Source organism: Cherax quadricarinatus, chromosome 88, assembly GCF_038502225.1.
Source record: "Cherax quadricarinatus isolate ZL_2023a chromosome 88, ASM3850222v1, whole genome shotgun sequence".
In the NCBI taxonomy this organism is placed as follows: Eukaryota; Metazoa; Arthropoda; class Malacostraca; order Decapoda; family Parastacidae; genus Cherax; species Cherax quadricarinatus.
Genome location: NC_091379.1, coordinates 1,453,629 through 1,473,579, shown reverse-complemented (window position 1 = coordinate 1,473,579; position 19,951 = coordinate 1,453,629). Strand labels below are relative to the sequence as shown.

At 39.8% G+C, this 19,951-nt stretch overlaps 1 protein-coding gene across 6 annotated transcripts in view; it reads right to left on the bottom strand.

Moving 5' to 3' along the window:
- Positions 1–435: 435 nt before the first annotated feature.
- LOC128698576 (uncharacterized) overlaps positions 436–19,951 on the bottom strand; it is a 127,735-nt gene continuing 108,219 nt past the window's right edge. For 5 of the 6 annotated variants that reach the window (XM_070103820.1, XM_070103824.1, XM_070103823.1 and 2 more), the window contains exons 3-8: positions 19,467–19,525; positions 10,142–10,246; positions 8,654–9,784; positions 8,136–8,333; positions 5,864–6,106; positions 436–1,314 (exon numbers count right to left, since the gene is read on the bottom strand). In XM_070103820.1, the coding sequence (XP_069959921.1) occupies positions 640–1,314; positions 5,864–6,106; positions 8,136–8,333; positions 8,654–9,784; positions 10,142–10,228 (2,334 nt within the window). In that variant the 5' untranslated portion in view covers positions 10,229–10,246; positions 19,467–19,525 and the 3' untranslated portion in view covers positions 436–639. Of the gene's footprint in view, positions 1,315–5,863; positions 6,107–8,135; positions 8,334–8,653; positions 9,785–10,141; positions 10,247–17,372; positions 17,811–19,466; positions 19,526–19,951 lie in introns of those variants that run through there. The other variant, XM_070103825.1, reaches the window with a different exon arrangement.

Here is a 19,951-nt window from a genome sequence, read left to right as displayed (position 1 = left end):
CTTTACATATTGTCGGTAATTCTACCAACTTTATTACAATCTGTAGTTAGACTTGCAACACCTTGGTATCTTCATAGCTTTTTCAGTTTAATACAGATGGTTATAACCCTGGAGACAATGGGAGAGGTAATTTTGTGATTAGTCCTCAGGCTAGGGGACTGATCAACTCAAAATTACCTCCCCATTGCCACTGTCCAGTGTTATAATCACTTGTATTTGACCAAAGCAGCCTGCCATGCAGATAAAGTATTTTGATTGATACATGTGCAACAGGTATCTTATACTTGTCAATATTGTGAATAGCAGTAGTAATTAATGGTGATAAAAAGTCTTGACATAGTTTGCCGAGTAACATTCTTGATACAGTATTTCAATATTTTTGTACCGATGTTCATTACCTTTTGGAAATTCATTGAAGGTTGAAATGACAGTCTATTTTTATCCCAGAATTTTTATGTACTACATGTATTTAAGCAAATGTGATAACAATAAAAGGCACTTTCAGTAACAAACAATAGGATAGTAAGTAACCTAAATGACAATACTATATTCAACACTAACAACTGTATTGTCATAATGGTTAAAATCACAGATAATGTTTCACTGAGATGTACATCACTTTTTAGGTATACTGTATACTCATATATATGGAAATGTAGACATGTTACATTCCTTTAAAACTTTCAGAGCTTTAGGTCCAAACCGATATACAAAGCTTCTCTCAGACACTGGTAGAAGCGCTCCCGTGGCATAGTGATAACGTAATCCTCTTGCAAAGTTTTCATAGCTCAGGGTCTCGCCAGCATGTCTGCCTGTGCGCCTACCCCACCGCTGTGCAATGATAGATGGTTGCACCAAACGGAACACACCCGAGGCTTCATTTTCCCAGCGAATGAGGAATGGGTTGGTCGTGGGATCCTTGAGGAGGCGCACCAGATACTCCCACGATTTTGGCCCACGAAGTCTTTTTTTACGATTAGTCAGGATCTTTCCAAAAAAGGGGTCCTTATCATCTTTCTCTGTCTCTCTAGATTTATTCTGCCCTGTTAGATTTAGAGGGACATCAGCCTGCGGTAATGCCGTTCCATTACCCTGTGAACCTGGAGAGCTTTCTGTAACTGGTAAACCCCCGTTAACAATGATAGGTCCCCATAGTTGTTGATTGTGGACTTGCAAGCTGAACTGATTAGGAGCGCCATGTGAGCGGTAAGTAGGGGGAGCCTTTACTAGAAGATGACTACTGTGGCTGCTGCTCTCGTGCCGTTCCTGCTCCATGACTTCATGTGAAGGTCTGCCTGGTTCACCAGCATTCATCTGCAAGCAAAATGGTAAGCTAAATTAACAATGGGTGGGGAAGATGAGATTGATTTATATTACAAAAGTTCCAAAAGAAACAAAAAAAAAAACTTGGGGAAAGAAAGTTGGGATAGATATTTAAATGACTAATATCAGAACATATCTTACAATGAAAATAAAGCTAATAAAGAATTTATTGAATACTTTTAATTAGTATTAAACTGGAGGAAAGCAGAGAGTATGTACAGCAGGGCCCCACTTTATGACGTTTTGCCTTGCAGCATTCCGCTAATATTGCAATTTCAAATTATCACCAAAACTCGCTATACAGCAACCTGTCTTTCTAATACGGCACGCCCCACCCAGTTTGTTTACATTCTCTGAGCACCTATCTATTATGTCTAAAACTTGAAATTTTGGAAAGCTTCCAAAGTTATTGCATATTTTATACGTACTCCGACAATAATACGTATGTGTACCTGTACCTAAGTATACTTACCATGCTGGCGTGCAGGTACACATTAAATCACAAAGTGTCCCTCTAGTCTTAATGCCATATTAATAGTATGTAATAATAATCACTTGGGCACATTAAATGTCTTATTTTACATTAATCCATCTATGATATTGTCTTTAAAATTATATAAGAAACACGTTACATAGCATATAAACATACTATGTTTGTATGGTGTGGTAGCTGGACGGAGGGAAAACTCCGTTTTCTCTGGTCCAGCACTAGAGAAAACGTGTATGAATCTGTGTTTCGCCTAGTCACTCCCCTTAATACCCTGCTTTTGTTTACAATTCTCGGCATGAAATATTCATTACTTCTCCCTTTGTTTATGATGGCATCTAAAGGTAGTTGCTAGTAATGATTAAACTCGGTGAACAAGGTCTTTCTTTCAACACACCGGCCGTATCCCACCGAGGCGGGGTGGCCCAAAAGGAAAAAACGAAAGTTTCTCCTTTTACATTTAGTAATATATACAGGAGAAGGGGTTACTAGCTCCTTGCTCCCGGCATTTTAGTCGCCTCTTACAACACGCATGGCTTACGGAGGAAGAATTCTGTTCCACTTCCCCATGGAGGTAAGAGGAAATAAAAAAGAACAAGAACTAGAAAGAAAATAGAAGAAAACCCAAAGGGGTGTGTATATATATATATGCTTGTACATGTATGTGTAGTGTGACCTAAGTGTAAGTAGAAGTAGCAAGACATACCTGAAATCTTGCATGTGTACGAGACAAAAAAAAAAGACACCAGCAATCTTACCATCGTGTAAAACAATTACAGGCTTCAGTTTTACACTCACTTGGCAGGACGGTAGTACCTCCCTGGGCGGTTGCTGTCTACCAACCTACTACCTAGGTATGTGATGGTAATAATATGGCTCTGGGCAGCATTAAATATATAGCTATGTAGGCAGGTGTAGCCCAGGTGGGCTACATCTACTGGCTACCTACACCTGACTTCATGCAAATAAATACTTGCCTCTCAGTCTACATTAAGACTACACATACATGTATTTTAAGGTAACTAATGAGTGTACTGGGTATGTATTTTACTACTTATTGTGTTTTTTAATACCTAATTCTATTACTAACTTAATATAAGTTAGTGTAAACTTGTCATCTGGCATTTATAAGTGGAAAAAAATGGCGTTCTGCTTTCCGGCAGTAGCCTGGAACCTAACCTGCCATATAAGTGGGGCCCTACCGTACCTTGAATGTTAATCACAAACTTAATAATAACTTGTACAATGTTAGAGAGCAGTAAAGTTACACAAGTGCTAGAAAAATACAAGGTGGTATAGTAAATTATGGATACAGTGCAAAAGGAGAAATGAACTAAAATTCATGTTGCTAGGCATATAAGAGGTGGCTTAGCACTTCTTTTTTATTATAATAATAGGCATACAAGATGAAATGCTGCCAAATTGCAGGATCCAAGATAAGGATGATGACTTCTTGTACAAGTGTAGGTTACTTCAGCTTGCTTTTAGGTTACTAACCCAAGATAATTATTCTTATAATCATAACTAAGCACTAAACCCAGAAGGGTCATACAGCACTGCAGGGTAGAGTTGACCCAGCAAAATAGTACTATATCTTGTTTCCAATGGAGTCGTTTCTAAGGATATAACCCACAATAGCCAATAAATTCCTATATACGTAGTGGAAACTGAAGGTGGAATGCTGACCAGTACAGAGAAAACATTGGTGTCCTTTATTGTATAAGGTTTCACCAGTGGATGAGCTTTAAGTAGATAATATAAGAGAAACAAGCTTAAATATTGTAGAGGTCAGGTGTATCGAGGTTTTAGGTTGGAGGTACTGCAGGTAGCCTACTAGCCCTTGTTGGATTTTCTACTATGGAACAATTCATGCTGTAGAGGTGATGGGAATGTATCATTTTGTTTCGTGTTCATGTGCTTTACAATTATAAAAATCTGTGCTCGATTATCATTCTCTTTGAACAATAGTCTGGCCCCATCCCACAATATAAGTGAGTAGTAGTTTAGATAAGCAAAATGTATATAACAGGTATCTTCACTTAAAACACTGTGTGCAGCCAAATAGACACCAAAATATTGAAGAAATCAGAAAAAGCAGTGAGGTACATACAAGTTAATCAGCCAGTAAGGGACTGATAACCTTGAAAGTGATTTTGAGGTTGAAAGGGTGACACTTTGTATTTACCTCTCCACTGCCAATCCTAATACAGAAACAGCTTAAAATGATTTTAGCTGAGAAAGGTTAGGTGCAACTCAGAAAGACAGGTCACTTACCAGAAACTAGTGGGTGAGGGGCTTGAAATTAATGAGAATAACATAGGTCAGTAGGCCTGCTGCAGTGAATCTCCATTATGTCACCTGATGACAGTTTTGTTGGGCAAAACCAATTAGCATCAGGTAACTGGTTCTGTGATGCACTGAAGTGGGCCTACTGACCCATGTTATGCAGATTCTTCTCATTTTCAAGCCCTGCCCATTTATTTCAGGCAAGTGACCTAAGAGTCATACCTGACCCCTCTCTAATATATATTTTTTTTTTTTTTTGCCATCTCTGTATTAAAACTGATAAAGCCACAAGTGGCAGAGTATCTTCAGTAAGTGAACATTGTTTTATTCCCACAGTCTATTGACATTGACATTAACATAACCGTACTTGTAAATGCTTGGCATCATCTCTGATAACCATAAACACCATCAAACAAAACAGTGGCATGTTCACTTAGCAGCTCCTATAATATGAATTATTCTAGAAGAGTGAATTATTCTAGAAGAGAGCCTAACATGGGCCAGTAGGCTACCTGCAGTATTTTCAACTTAAAACCTTCATGCACCTGACCTCTGCACTACTCAATCCACTTGTTTCTCATATCTTATGTATTATACTTAAAAAAAACCCACCTGTGGATGAAACATTATACCAAAGGAGGATTCCACTGTAACTAGTATCTAACCAACTCCTATATAATAATGAGTTAAGCTCTAAACCTGAAAGGATTATGCAACACCAATTACAGTGTTGCATAATGGTTTTTAGGACTTGATGTGCTGCTGGAGTGCAAGCAAGGTAACATTTATAAAGGGATTCAGGGAAACCGGCAGGCCGGACTTGATTCCTGGAGATAGGAAGTACAGTGCTGGCACTGAAGGAGGTGTTAATGATGCAGTTTTATAACTGTAGTGTAAACATGCCTCAGGCAAGACAGTGATGGAGTGAATGATTATGAAAGTTTCTTTTTCAGGGCACCCTGCCTTGGTGGGAAATGACCGATGTGTTAATAATAAAATTACTCTGTAGTTATTTACTGCTAGGCTAAATAAGCCACTGGTGTAAGGAAACACCCCTATGTTTTGCCCTCTAAGTGTAGGTGTGTGGATGATCCAAACCTCCATTTTTGTATGTTGAATCTGACTTTCTTGGTTAGACTGCTGTATAGCCCTTGTGGCTTAGCGCTTCTTTTTGATTATAATAATAATAATAATTGGTTAGACTGATAACCAAATGGAAAATTATATGACTGAAGAGGTTAGATTGAAGAAGGATCTGCTAGTGTTAAACATCACAATTCATCTGTAACAGTGAATGGACTACCAGCATCAAGGGATTGCAGGTAATGTGTGGTATGAACAGTCTAATAATGTATTTGACAAGGTATGTCTTGTGTATATGTTCACTTGCTTTACTCTGTTACACATTAGAAATGATGGAATGAAGTGCATTATGTTTGCCATCAAAAATAAAAGACATCTAAACACTTAAAGTTAAGGCTATGGTATTAGAAAGGGGATTTTGCAGTCTGGTGAAACAACATTCTACTGGTAACCACCCTCATAAGATTACCATCACTTGCCAAGCACATTTGCACACACACACACACACACACACACACCTCCCTCCTTTGTCGCACTTATTACCACCCAAAATACTAAATGTCATATGTTTATCTCAGCTAGATCTAAAGAATTGTGTATTTCTTCCGAATTCAAATTCTGTAAGAGCAGTCTTCAGAGTTAGTGTGAGTAAAACCAGATTATCACCCTTCAGGCTATACTTACTAGAGGGGATAACTGTGGCATCTTCATTAGTGGTGGAGGCTCTTTTCGCGGTCGTTCAGGCTCTCTTGGAGCAATCACTGGGTGTGGAATGGACTGGAGTTTGGGTTGAGGATTTTGTGGAGGTTTTGCTTTATGCTGCAAGGGTCTCAGTAATTCTCTACGAAGATGAGAGTTAACACTGTCAGATGAATTGCTGGGATCCTTAAGGGTTGCAGATTCTGCACTGGATGGGTCTTGGGAATCCTATGATAAAGAAAAACAAAGTAAATAAATAGCACTTCTAAGTAGAATCTCATTGTATATATAACTGTGTCCTTTATAAGTGACCTGCTTTATTGATATATTTTGACCAACTAGTTCATTAAAACTGCAATTATTTCCACAAGACAAATATTGATAATACAAAGATCAGTACAAAATTTTTGAACATTTACTTCATATCTGAAAACTTACTGTCATTTATAAAATAAATTCTTATCAGGATGTATTTACAAAATAAAATCAAACAGCAGCACAGTAATCCCTCTAATTTTGTTGTATGTTCAACAAGCTATATGGAACTCACTCCCAAATGCAAAGTTTCCCTTCAGCTGCCTGCTTCAAAAATATTGTCAAAAAGCATCTCCTAAATTTGGCTTAAACCCTACTTACACAATTTGCATTTAAGCCTGATGTATCATTAGCAATCTTGGTGATTTAAATCATTAGCAGTTGTACCGATGTTCACACTACCACCAATTTGTTTTAATGCGTGTTATTTTAGGATTAATACATAATTCATATAAAATTGTTACAGTATTTAAATGTCAAATATGGCATTCTAGTTAACTATGGTACTATATTTATCTCAGTGTCTAATTATAAATTCATTTAAAAGCTGTGCACAAATGCTCTGCATAACAAGAAGCCTTCTAGAAATAGTTTACATGTATACACAATTACTCCGTCAGTTGTATACTGTATGCCATTTCATAAGTTGTCTGTGAGAGTTCATGGCTTGGAAATTTGATATACAGTGGACCTCCGCATAACGATATTATTTCAATCCAGAAGTCTGTTTGGGTGCCGTTATAGACCGAATTTGTTCCCATAAGAAATATTGTGAATTAGATTAGTCCTTTTCAGACCCCTAAAAATACACCTACAATAGCACTTACAAAAATAAACTTACATAATTGGTCGAGTTGGGAGCTGATCGTTATCCGGGGGTCCACTGTACAGTGGACCCCCGCTTTACGATCACCTCCCAATGCGACCAATTATGCAAGTGTATTTATGTAAGTGCGTTTGTACGTGTATGTTTGGGGGTCTGAAATGGACTAATCTTCACAATATTCCTTATGGGAACAAATTCGGTCAGTACTGGCACCTGAACATACTTCTGGAATGAAATATTATCGTAAACTGGGGGTCCACTGTATTTGACCATTTCCTTAACCAAACCATTTTGTGCCATTGGTATCTTTTTTAGGATTATTGTTTTTGTCTCAACATCAGGGCTTCAATCCCTACAAGACTTCAAACTAGTACTCATTCATTTATCGCCACCTCCATTTACTTATCCTTCATTGCTCTATATTTCTATTTAACAGTCGTAAATTTTCTACATGAACGTAATTATAATGTATACACTGGGTATGTTATGTCTATAGACACAAAACTATCATGTTATTTTAAAGGAAGGGGGGATCCCCTACCATTCTAGTGTAGATTTTCCTACACATTCTGCAGTTCAGTATCTTCCAATCTCATGTAGGTGGTTATTCTTTTCCAACCATTTCCAATACTAATTCAGCACTTATGAGACTGTTGACAGCATCACTGAGTCTGCATTAGTGATCAACAAGTTCTTTTAAATATAATTACAAATGGACTTCTTTCATCTCATGACAGTGTGTATGGTAATATATACATATTCATCATTATTCACTGGTGTCTTTCCAGAAGTATACTGACATCACAATCATGTTACCCTCCAATTGCAAAATCCTCACCCCCACCAGAGTACAGGTACTACCCTTCCCACCTCCAAGACTAGTCTGGCTAACCGGTTTCCTTGAATCCCTTCATAAACATTACCTTGCCCACATTCCAAGAGCAAATCCATAAAAAAAAACATTTGTCTCCATTCACTCCTATCAAACACACAAGCCTGCTGAATACTCGAGCCTCTAAAACTCAAATCCTGTTTATTTATTCAAAATAAATTTTGAAAAATAATTTTTTTTTCTATGTCATGTTTAATGAAAAACTTAAGCTGCATAGGTCTTACCATTTCAGGCTGATGTTCAGCTGTGACCCTATTAGACTGTGACGACTCTGAGTGGTAGCCATTATCATCAGATGTCTTCAGTCGAAACTTGTCTTTATCACCGTGGTGCTCCTCAGCATCCTCAGAGATGCACAGGGAGTGTTCATATTCATCTGGTGAATCTATTGGCTCATCTTTAATATCATCATCGGAAGCAACCTGTGGAGAAAAGTATATGTAATGCAAAATATGAGCAAGGTGACTTAATTTGTGTTCTAGGATATGAAAAAATATGGTATGGTATAAATAAAAACCTATGCTATATCGTACACAGGTGGACACCGAAGATCTTAAAAAATTACCCTATACATTTTTTCTGTTGAACTGACATTGTATAGGGATATTTGGATATTTCATCTTATAGCAATATTTAAAAATTCTTGCTTGATGAAACTAACAAGAGAGAGGAAGAAAGACTAAAGGACAGTTTTTGCTATCTTTAGTCTTAGTGTTCTCCACAATTACTTTAGCACACTAACCAGATTTTGGAAGGTTCCATGGGGTCCAGAAACTTGGAAGGTAGGAGCCGGGGACAGTTTTTCTTCTGCACACCCCTCACTGGATGAAACACTGGACTTTCTGCGAGTGTGTTCATCTTCCTGTGCGTTTTGCCTTGAGCTCTCTTTGCTCCACAAATGTTGCGTAGTTTCCACCTCCATAGTTGTCATTTCATTAGATTCTGCCAACTGATGTTTTGACATTGCATTTGGACTTTCCATTCCATTACTTCTTGATATCTCACTTGGTCTTGTCATAACCACCTCATCGTTTCTTGTCTCGCATGGTCTTGGCATCTCATTTATGAGCACTGTTTCATTAGTCCTTGTCTTCTCATTTATTCTCATTACTTCATTCGGTCTTGTCATTTCGCTTGGTCTTTGCATTTCATCGGGTCTTGGCATTTCCTTAGGTCGAACCATATCAATTGCTCTTGCCATTTCATTAGGTCTTACCATCTGACTGCGTACTGACATATCATTTGGTCTTGCCATCTCATTGCATATTGATATATCATTTGGTCTTCCCATTTCACTGGGTCTCATTCTACGTATGCTTTCAGACCTCATGTTTGGAGAGTATTCTATGAGATGTCTTCTTTTAAATGGTAGCTCATCGTATTGAGGATGGGACCTTGGCAAATCAGGCTCAGGCTGCATCATATCTGAAAACCTTTTGTGACAGTACAGGGATGGATTCAGGTATTCTTGCCTGTATGAAGTGTGATGGATGTGTGAAACAGGTTCATCTGGGCTTTTAGTGAAAACACTCCCTTCTATTGGACTGCAAACCCTGTTGTGTGGCGATTCATTCACTTGCCTAGGGGAGTATCTGTCTGGAACAGGAATAGCTAGCCCTTTGACCTGTAAAGATTTTGCAACTTTGATAAATGCTGGCAGATCTGGCCGAGGCACTAGCACCTCCCCTCGGTACATGTATGTCAAGAGAGACTCCAACTGAACCCTTGCAACATCTTGCAACACCACCACAGGACTCTGACAGTTGGTGTTTGCAAATATTGCTGCAAAGAAGTTGCTGCATGCAGAGAGAACCACCTTGTGAACTGGATAAATATTCCCATCACAAGCAATAGTAGCATCACAGTACAGTTCCTGCAGTAAAAGAAAGCACAACTGTCAGAGCAGACAGGTAGAAGTAGGAGGGGCCCCCTGATATAGAGGACTTAATATAGCCAGTGTGCAGTTTGAAATGATAGCACAAAGGCTTTGAATGGACTGTATGTATATACCACTACTGGACAATGGGAAAATATAAATATCAAACGAGTTTTAAAAATATGCAAATGTGGTAAAGTACTTGTTTAAGTGAAATACAGTATATTAATAATGTTAAATATATATTTATGCAATAAAGTCCAATAATTAGCTTTGAATAGTTTTTATCCCTCTATTGACCTTATATTCCCAACTAAACAATTTATTGAAAGCTAAAAAAGTAATGAAAGTTACCTTGGTTCTGAAATGGTCAAGAAGCCTCACGAACGTAAAGGTGTGTTCATTCCACCTTAAGTTGTACTGATTTTTCTCCACCTCCATCGTCTCAACAGTTGGCTACTGAAAGAGTATAACGAATCCTTAGCAACATTACCGATAGCAAGGATGGTTTTACTTAGAAGGGGCTTTAAGGGATGTCAGTCTGGAGGTAGTGGACTAGAGTACTGTTATTTTTATGTAGGAGAGGCTGGGGACTTCAGCCCTCCTCTTTGTGATGCCCCTGACCAATAGCAAATATGTACCTATATACAAAATACATATAATTTACCATATCTTTTCTGCAGTATACAGGTAATGTAGTTTACATGTAATATAATATTGTCAGGCACAAAAGGAAACACTTGCATGCTGTGCATTTCAGGCAGACTAGTAATGCACAAAGATGAAGACAAACTTCCTCTTAAGAACATATTGATTACAAAATATAAGTCTGCTGAAGCAGAAATATGTAGTTTCAAGGTCACAACTCGATACATTTACTCTATACATGTTGTATAGAGTAAATGTATAGAGTTGAAAAATGGTTATAATAATAATAACCATAATTTTTTAAGGGGTGGACTTGTAAGCCAGCTAAAAGCCTCTGTCCGATGACCAAAAGTTCCAGTGACGGGTCATGATATGACTAAGATTAAGTAAGTTTATTCAGGTATACACAAATACAGTTACATAGAATTATCATACATAGCAACATATGTGTAGAGAACCTAGGATAACCCAAAAAAGTCAGAGTGACTTATTTCCATTGGGGTCCTTTAATTTCCATTGGGGTCCATGTCAGGAGACATTTGTCCTGTTTCCTAACAAATCTTGCCTAACCTAACCTATCGAGGGTCTCTTAATCCAAGGAACATAACCTGACCTTTCTCTGAATTAAACCTGACTGCTTCCCATTAACCCCCAGGCACTGTATTACCCCTTGGGGGGAATACTGTAATAATGCAGGTGCTCACAGTCAAAGTGGGAGTCTGCATCAAAGGTGGGTCTGACAGTGAGGCAGCCAGGTCAAGTAGGCAGTTATGGCAGTGACTACGTCAGAGGGAAGTTCTCCATGCCCGCTGATGGAAGGACAACCTATTACGAGATGGTGAAATGACTAACAATTCTATTGTGTACTGTAATTCTTAGTCTGTAAAACATTTAGTTATTTTTTTTACACAGCTGTATGACCCCCAAACAGATTCAGCATTTTTTTTTTTCAAATATGATAATTTACACAAGTATTGTGAGAGCACTAATACACAATGTAATCGTGCCCCGTAGCCTGTAGCTCAAACTCTTGCTTCACACAGCGAGGGGTCTATGTTCGATTCCCAGTGAGGGTAGAAACATTGGGCGTTTCTTTACACCGGTTGTCCATGTTCCCCATCAGTAAAATGGGAACCTGGTGGTTAGCCGACTGGTGTGGGTCGCATCCTGGGACAAAACTGCCCTAATTTAACCGAAATGCTCTGCATAACGAGCGGCTTTCTATATAGCAATACGTCATTGATGTCAGCTAGACCCGTATACCCTGTACATGCTAGTGTATGTAATTATCGACATCTGTATGGCTGCCGAAATTAAAAAGAAAAACCTTCAAGGAAGGTGCCGTGATGCAGGTGACGGGCTTTTGATTCAAGAAATTGCATTCCCGTCAATCAACTGCTTTCCTCCCGTTCTTTAAAGATGCTGTATGGACCTTACGAGTTTAGTTCTCTTCCCAATAAAATATTATAAAGAAGCTGGTGTTTGCCCATCAATGTGGTGGCACAGACGATCATGATCACATGAATGCAATAAGATACCCAAGGGTTGAATGTGTTTTCTTCACCTACGTATCGGCATTTTATACCATTAATATGATTTACCCTCCATTCATCACCTCGCAGTTGGGTCTACCCTAGGAGGTAGACAATGACAAAAGCCGACGAGCAGAGCCCAAGGCTTCATGAAGTATATCAGCCCAGCTTGGTCGAAATGTATGAAAAATCATTTTCTGCTACTTTCATTATTGCAGGGGGCATTCATGTGCTCAGAGCCTCGTAATGTTGGGCTTTGATGGATTAAGGATGAAAGAACGACACACGAGATTCAATGTTGAATCGGGTAATCACTACCAAGGTCAAGCAGGCCTTGCCTACTTTTCAATACCATGCATGATCCTCCTCAAACGTCACCTCTATTTGACGTTTACTGCGCAGGCGAAGAGTCTCACTAATATACCTAAATGTGACATGTCTCATTTACTTTTAAGTATTGTATACCATTATGACACCATGGCTACTACTGTACCCTAAGGTTCCCTAATGGCTACTTTCATTATTGCAGGGGTCATCCATATGCTCAGAGGCCTCGTAATGTTGGGCTTTGATGGATTAAGGATGAAGAAAGAACCGACTTTTATATATTCATTTATATGCACCTCGGGATCCACCTTCCCTATTATGCATTGTAAAGGATTTAACCCTAAACAGGCACAACGGAATAACCTTCCATCCCCCATCCCCCCCTACTTAAAAAAGTAACTGCTTTAAGACTGTTCCCTAGCCTCTCTACCTACCAGATGGCAGCACTTCAGGTAATAAATATTCTGGAGTCGCCCCTGGTCCTATTGCTTGGGTACGTGTACACAATATGCAGGTACAGGTGACCTGGTGGCTAAAGCTCCCGCTTCACACACGGAGGGCCCGGGTTCGATTCCCGGCGGGTGGAAACATTTCGACGTTTCCTTACACCTGTTGTCCTGTTCACCTAGCAGCAAATAGGTACCTGGGTGTTAGTCGACTGGTGTGGGTCGCATCCTGGGGGACAAGATTGAGGATCACAATGGAAATAAGTTACAGTCCTCGATGACACACTGACTTTCTTGGGTTATCCTGGGTGGCTAACCCTCGGGGGTTAAAAATCCGAACGAAATCTTATCTTACATTCAGGTCAGGACAGGGGTTTATCAAGTTATTTCATAAAGCTCTCTACCCTGAGCGAAATGTAGTACCAACTAAAGACTGCTGAACAGTCTTTATACTCTTGCCAGTGGGCACTACACCCATACAAACTATTCTATGGCACAGTCGAGCTTTGCCTTGAATTGAATAAGACACGTATACATACACTGATATATTTAGTCCCGAAACGTTCGCGTGCACTACATGTTATTGTTCTGGCGAAACATGCGTCTTATTCATCATGTTGGTACTGTATACCATTAATATATTTCTATCTTGCTTGGTCACTACTGAGCATCTGGAGGAACTACAGCTACGAGCATTAAGCCGGAACTTATTTGACCGTGGCACCAGCATCAAAAATGCAATTCTTGTTTACGAACCGCAATTTATAGTCACTCAGGTAAGACCTTTGAGAGGTGAGGAGAGAAAGTGGGGACAGTTGAGCAGTGAGGTGGAAGAGAAAGGGAGTCGGGATTAAACCCAGCAGCGTAGCAATGTCTTACTGATTTTAACGGTGGGTCTTCGTTCCGTACAGCACAAGTCGTGGGAGGCAATGGATCGGCGAGGCTAGGCAGGAGCTGAAAGCCACGCAGGCAAGATTCAATACCGGTTTGATTCGTGGCTATGGTGGAGGGGAAAGGATAGGTGGTAGAGGGGAGAAGGATTGGGTTGTAGAGGGGGATGGCGAGGTTAAAACTGTCCACCTGCAGGGAGAGAGGTTCAGTTTAGAAGGCGAAGTTTTAAAGAGAAGGTGCAAGGTTGTAGAGAGATGTAGTAGAGGATTGTGTGGTAGTTTGATAGTATCTTGGAGGTAGGTTGTCCACGACGCTCTTGCAGTAACAATCAAATATTACTAAGCAAAGAGGGGAATGTATGAGAGTATAGTTTTACCAACGCTCTTATATGGGTGTGAAGCGTGGGTGATGAATGTTGCAGCGAGGAGAAGGCTGGAGGCAGTGGAGATGTCATGTCTGAGGGCAATGTGTGGTGTGAATATAATGCAGAGAATTCGTAGTTTGGAAGTTAGGAGGAGGTGCGGGATTACCAAAACTGTTGTCCAGAGGGCTGAGGAAGGGTTGTTGAGGTGGTTCGGACATGTAGAGAGAATGGAGCGAAACAGAATGACTTCAAGAGTGTATCAGTCTGTAGTGGAAGGAAGGCGGGGTCGGGGTCGGCCTAGGAAGGGTTGGAGGGAGGGGGTAAAGGAGGTTTTGTGTGCGAGGGGCTTGGACTTCCAGCAGGCATGCGTGAGCGTGTTTGATAGGAGTGAATGGAGACAAATGGTTTTTAATACTTGACGTGCTGTTGGAGTGTGAGCAAAGTAACATTTATGAAGGGATTCAGGGAAACCGGCAGGCCGGACTTGAGTCCTGGAGATGGGAAGTACAGTGCCTGCACTCTGAAGGAGGGGTGTTAATGTTGCAGTTTAAAAACTGTAGTGTAAAGCACCCTTCTGGCAAGACAGTGATGGAGTGAATGATGGTGAAAGTTTTTCTTTTTCGGGCCACCCTGCCTTGGTGGGAATCGGCCGGTGTGATAATAAAAAATAAAAAAAAAAAAACGTTCGCAATGGCAGTGTAAGCAAACTCCACACTTGGATTCAAGAATAGATATGACAGCTCTGTCGTGTCAGTCGGTGGAAATAGAAGGGCCAACAACTAGAGCTTATACCCCTCAAATTCAAATACTGTAGTCATATATAGTACATAGAAAAAAAAATGGGCATACTCTCAAGTCCAGTGTGTGTCTACCTCAACTCTGATTAATCTATACAACGTATAAATATAATAATGCTACATAATACCGACAAGTAGATAAGCTATCTACATGCAAGTTAGGTATCTATTCCGAAACGTTTCGCCTACCAAGTAGGCTTCATCAATTGAATGCACAAGTGGCATTAACGATACCTTAATGTTACACTTTTGTCTTCCCTATCTATACTACATATATACAGGAACAAAAAAAGGAGCACCAATGCTGTAGACCTACTGGCCCATGATAGGAGGGTCCAACTCTCACTCACCCACTTCTGTACTTTGACTTATTTTTAAAGCTACTCAAATTTCTCGCTACAATGACGCCACTTAGTTTACATGTGTGTAAAAATCAACATCTACAAACCATAAAACAATCATACGGTAAGCCTGGACTTGAGGCCGAAAATTATCTTCCAAAAATTAGCAATTAGCACCGTAGACTTATTCGTTTGATCAATTATTCCTCACAGTAAAACGGTTTCACTGAAGATCAGGTAAAGAAAAGTCCTATGATAAAATTATCTATATTTAATATTTGTCTTTTAGTTTTCTTAACCATTAGGTCAAGTAGCGCATTTAGTGTGGTTTTTAAGTAATACTGAAACCTTTAAAAAATCTATAAACCTGTAGTTCAGAGTTTTAAGGTAAAAAGAAAAAAAATAACGAAAAATGGCAATTTATACAGATCAATTACTTCCATAGAACTTTACGTATGAAGCTTTCATTGTACGTTAAGTAAATTGGCATAAAATATATACTTAATTATTAACACACGCACACAGACCATTTTATTAAGTACACCATTCTAGTACTGGGTAGGTCTTCTCTTTGCCTCCAGAACAGCCTGAAATCTTCATGGAATGGATTCAACAAGTGCTGGAGACATTCTTTAAATAGATCCTGGTCCATGTTTTCACAACAGCATCATGTAGTCGCTGCAGATTTGTCGGCTGCACATTCATGCTGTAAATCTCCCGTTCACCATATCCCGAAGGCTTACACCAAATTCTGATGAACATCTGCATGTCGCAACAGGAATTGCGATTCATCAGACCAGGTGACTTTTCCCAATCTTCAGCTGTCTAGTTTCGGCGAGACTGCCCATTGTAGCCTCAGTTTCTTGTTCTTAGCTGACAGGCGTGGAACCCGGTGTGGTCTTCTACTGCTGTAGCTCATCCTCTTCAAGGTTCGACGTGTTGTGCATTCAGAGATGCTCTTCTGCATACCACTCGTAACGTGTGGTTGAGTTAGTGTTACTTTCTTGTCAGCTTGAACCAGTCTGGCCATTCTCCTCTGACCTCTCGTTATTTAAGAGTTTTCACCTACAAAACTGCCACTCACTGGACGTTTTGTGCTTTTCACACCATTCTCTGCAAATTCGAGACTTGTACGTGAAAATCCCAAGAGATACGCAATTTGCGACACTCAAACCACCCCATCTGGCACCAACAATCATTCCACAGCCCTAGTCACTTAGATCACATTACTTCTCCATTCTGATGTTTGGTCTAAACAACAGAACCTCTTGACCATGTATGTGGTGCTGCTACGTGATTGGCTTATTAGATATTTGCATTAACCAAGTCAACCTAATAGTCACCGAGTATAAGATATGTATATAATAAATAAATATATGTATACATAATTATACATACCTACTAAGACGGAGTCCATTCCAAAATATATATTAAAAATGAGAATTCCTTCTCTTTCATAATCTAATCTAGAAAGGAAACTGATGAAGAAATTCAGAAAAAATACAAAACATTAAAATATTATTACATTCATGGGTGAGGAGCGCTAAGCTCGTACGAGGCAATCCAGAGTCTGGGGACTGGGACGCAATAAAATTTGTCCCAAGGGCAGTGAAGTCCTGTTTGTTGAATCAAGAGCCCTTCATACATATGTACCATGAAGCGCATACATATATATATATATATATATATATATATATATATATATATATATATATATATATATATATATATATATATAATCTCATGAAGCGCATATTTATGCATGCTAAGTTTACTTTCATCTCTGCTTTAGGTATTGCAGTATTCTTGACCAGTGGTGAACAGGTGCCTTGCAGCTTCAATAACCCTTGTGAAGTAGATAGGCTTTAAACACCATTAACGAAGCAACCAGGATAATAAATCTGTTAATTTTGATCCATCGGAGGAGACGGCAGCCCACACGACTCAATATCTGAAGAGGCTGAAGTAAACAGGTTTTATACAAGGGAAGAACATATAGCTCCTGTTTCTTCTATCCAGGTACCACTCCCTTCTCCCTCACTGAAGTATTTCCAGTAGTTACAGTAGGTAAGATTCGCCAGGAAACAGGACAAGTATTTCCTGACGTGGGTCTTAGTCATATGATGACCCAACACTGGAGCTTTTGGTCATCTGATCAAGGCCTCCCACTGGCTTACCCCTCCACCCCCTATAAATATTAAGATTTATTATTATTAGTTACGGTAGATAATGAACTTACCCGTTAGATTACAGAGTCAGACTTGCATGAGACTGTCGCGGTGCATAACTTATGAAGGGACTGCACCTGTCCACTGCTGATCCTCCTAATGCACTACTGGGTACAGCTGACCACGGGGTATTATATACCCAGAGCTATGTATATCATGGTACATATACACAATTTAATCCCTATCTTAGGAATTACAGTATCTTTCATGCTAAAATCTCCATGGATTAACGAGACCCTAATTACCCTCGTGTAAAGAGGGTCACGGACCTTAATGTTTCACACAACTGTCAGAAATCACTGGTGTATATCTCCGTGGTGAGGTCGCGTGCACACACTGAGCGTCTAGTGTATATCCTAGCGAGGCGACGACTAGTGTAAGACTGCTGGGAAATAGAGGCCGGTGTGAGGGAGGGGGCTGTCATCATCTCCCTCCCTCACCCTCGCTATCATCCTGCCTGCTGGATTTTCCTCCTGACGTCATTATCCACGCCGTGACGTCACTGTAAATAAACAACTCTCCAGGGGTAACTGAACAAAACTAAGCATCCTTCGAAGGGTAACTCCTCAAAACTTATTTAACCAAGGCTGTCATTACGAAAGACTTGTTTGCTGAAGAGCTCAGAGGAGCAATGTTGAATTAGGAAAACATTGGAAGGGTTCTTGTGGAGTGTGTGGAGGGAATGAGGGGGACCCACCATCTCTGGAATCCGGACACGGAGAAGTGCGGGATCATCAGTGCAAGTCACGGCTGATCTTCTGCACACGAGATCTGGAGTTGACTATTTTTCTCGTAGTTCTTTTACTCCCTTTCACATTCTCTAGATGACCTATGAGAGTTTATTATTGCGTTGATGCTCTTCTAGTGTAACCACTACCTGTAGTAATATTCGCCCGTGTTCTATAAAAACTTGTGTAGACAAAAATTGGACTTGCTGAAACCTCCCCTCATTATATTCAAGGCGAAAGGGGGCAAAACCTATACTCGTACAGCGCCTGGAGAAATGAGAGGCTAAGGACCAGGCGTATTTATAGTTAGGTGAACGTGAGTTCAAAAAATGCAAGTCTCTACTAGCCCCATTATCGAACCCGGGTCCTTCAGTTCTGAGCCGAGTGCTCTACCACAACTAGCAGTCACCTAAACTTGTACGATATTGTACTTCAAGCATTACACAAAAGTATCTTCGTAATAATCACAACCCTGTATATTTGTGTTCTGGTTAGTGAGCCAAAGATTTATTTTTACACAATAAATTCAAGCTACACAGAGGAAAATGAAAACTGGATTATCGACAAACTGGATATGCGTAACTTTTTTGTTGCTTAAACTAATTTGAGTTACAGTTGTACAACCATTTTATGTAGGTTATCATATAGATCCTACATGATCAACAAGAAAACAGCTGATTCATATAAAGATAACTGACTCACGAAATCGTAATGACACGATTGCAAACAAACCATACCACGGGTGGGGATAGAACCCGCGATCAGAGCATCTCAAGATATATTTAGCTACTAGTGGTCATTTCCAGATTGGCAAAATCTGGATTCTACACTGCGTGCAGCCAGCAGCAACAGCCTGGTTGATCAGGCTCTGATCCACCAGGAGGCCTGGTCACAGACCGGGCCGCGGGGGCGTTGACCCCCGGAACTCTCTCCAGGTAAACTCCAGGTATTGTGGCTGCTTTGTACTATACTTTTATAATATTGAAGGAAGCATTATGCATACAGTGACAACGACTCCTTGAAGAGATAAGAATTAGAGAAGTTGTAGCTGCTAGTGTCCACTGTGGCCAAGCATTAACTACGCACTCACTGAGGACTGACGGGGACCACTAATCTAGCCTACTTATTCAGATCACTGAGTGTAGCACAGGTAAGCCAGCGGTTATGGCTGCCATCGACATCCCTCAACCTTCACTTGTCCTTAGCCTTGCAACGACCCAGCAATCATTTACTACTGGGTAATCCCAAGTTAATTTAAATATTCTAAACATGCTCCCCCCCCCCCAGTCACTGTAAAACCATTTGTATAATGTCCTGAAGAACGAGCAAGGGCATTTTTTGTGAAAAATACTAAATAAACAAAACTCCATGTCTTACCTGGGATTTATTCGTAGAAGAGGGCTCTTCTCTTTCCAGTCAGCTCTCAAACATATGACCTGTAATTTCCATTCATAAGGACAAGAATTAAATTCAAATTTCACAGTACAATACTGATGATATATACAACAACTGAATTACAAAGGGCCTAGAAATGGTTTATGCAAACTATATTCTACAACTGCTTAATAAAATTATCGATCACAAGAACCGTGGGCACATAATATTAATAAAGCACTCAACATATGATGGTGCTGTTAACCACATCTTAATGTCTTCCTTCGCTTAAAAAGATAGTGAATTCTACAGTAATACTGGGAGCTTTATCTAATATTGTACCATCAAGTTATTTTCAAATATTTAGAACCAGGGAACATTGTTTCACTCCTAGGAGGGTGAGCTGATGAATCATGGTCGTTAATCCGGATGCATCTATGATTAATTATAGGGAATTATCCAATGGGATCGCTCGTACATCATAATAT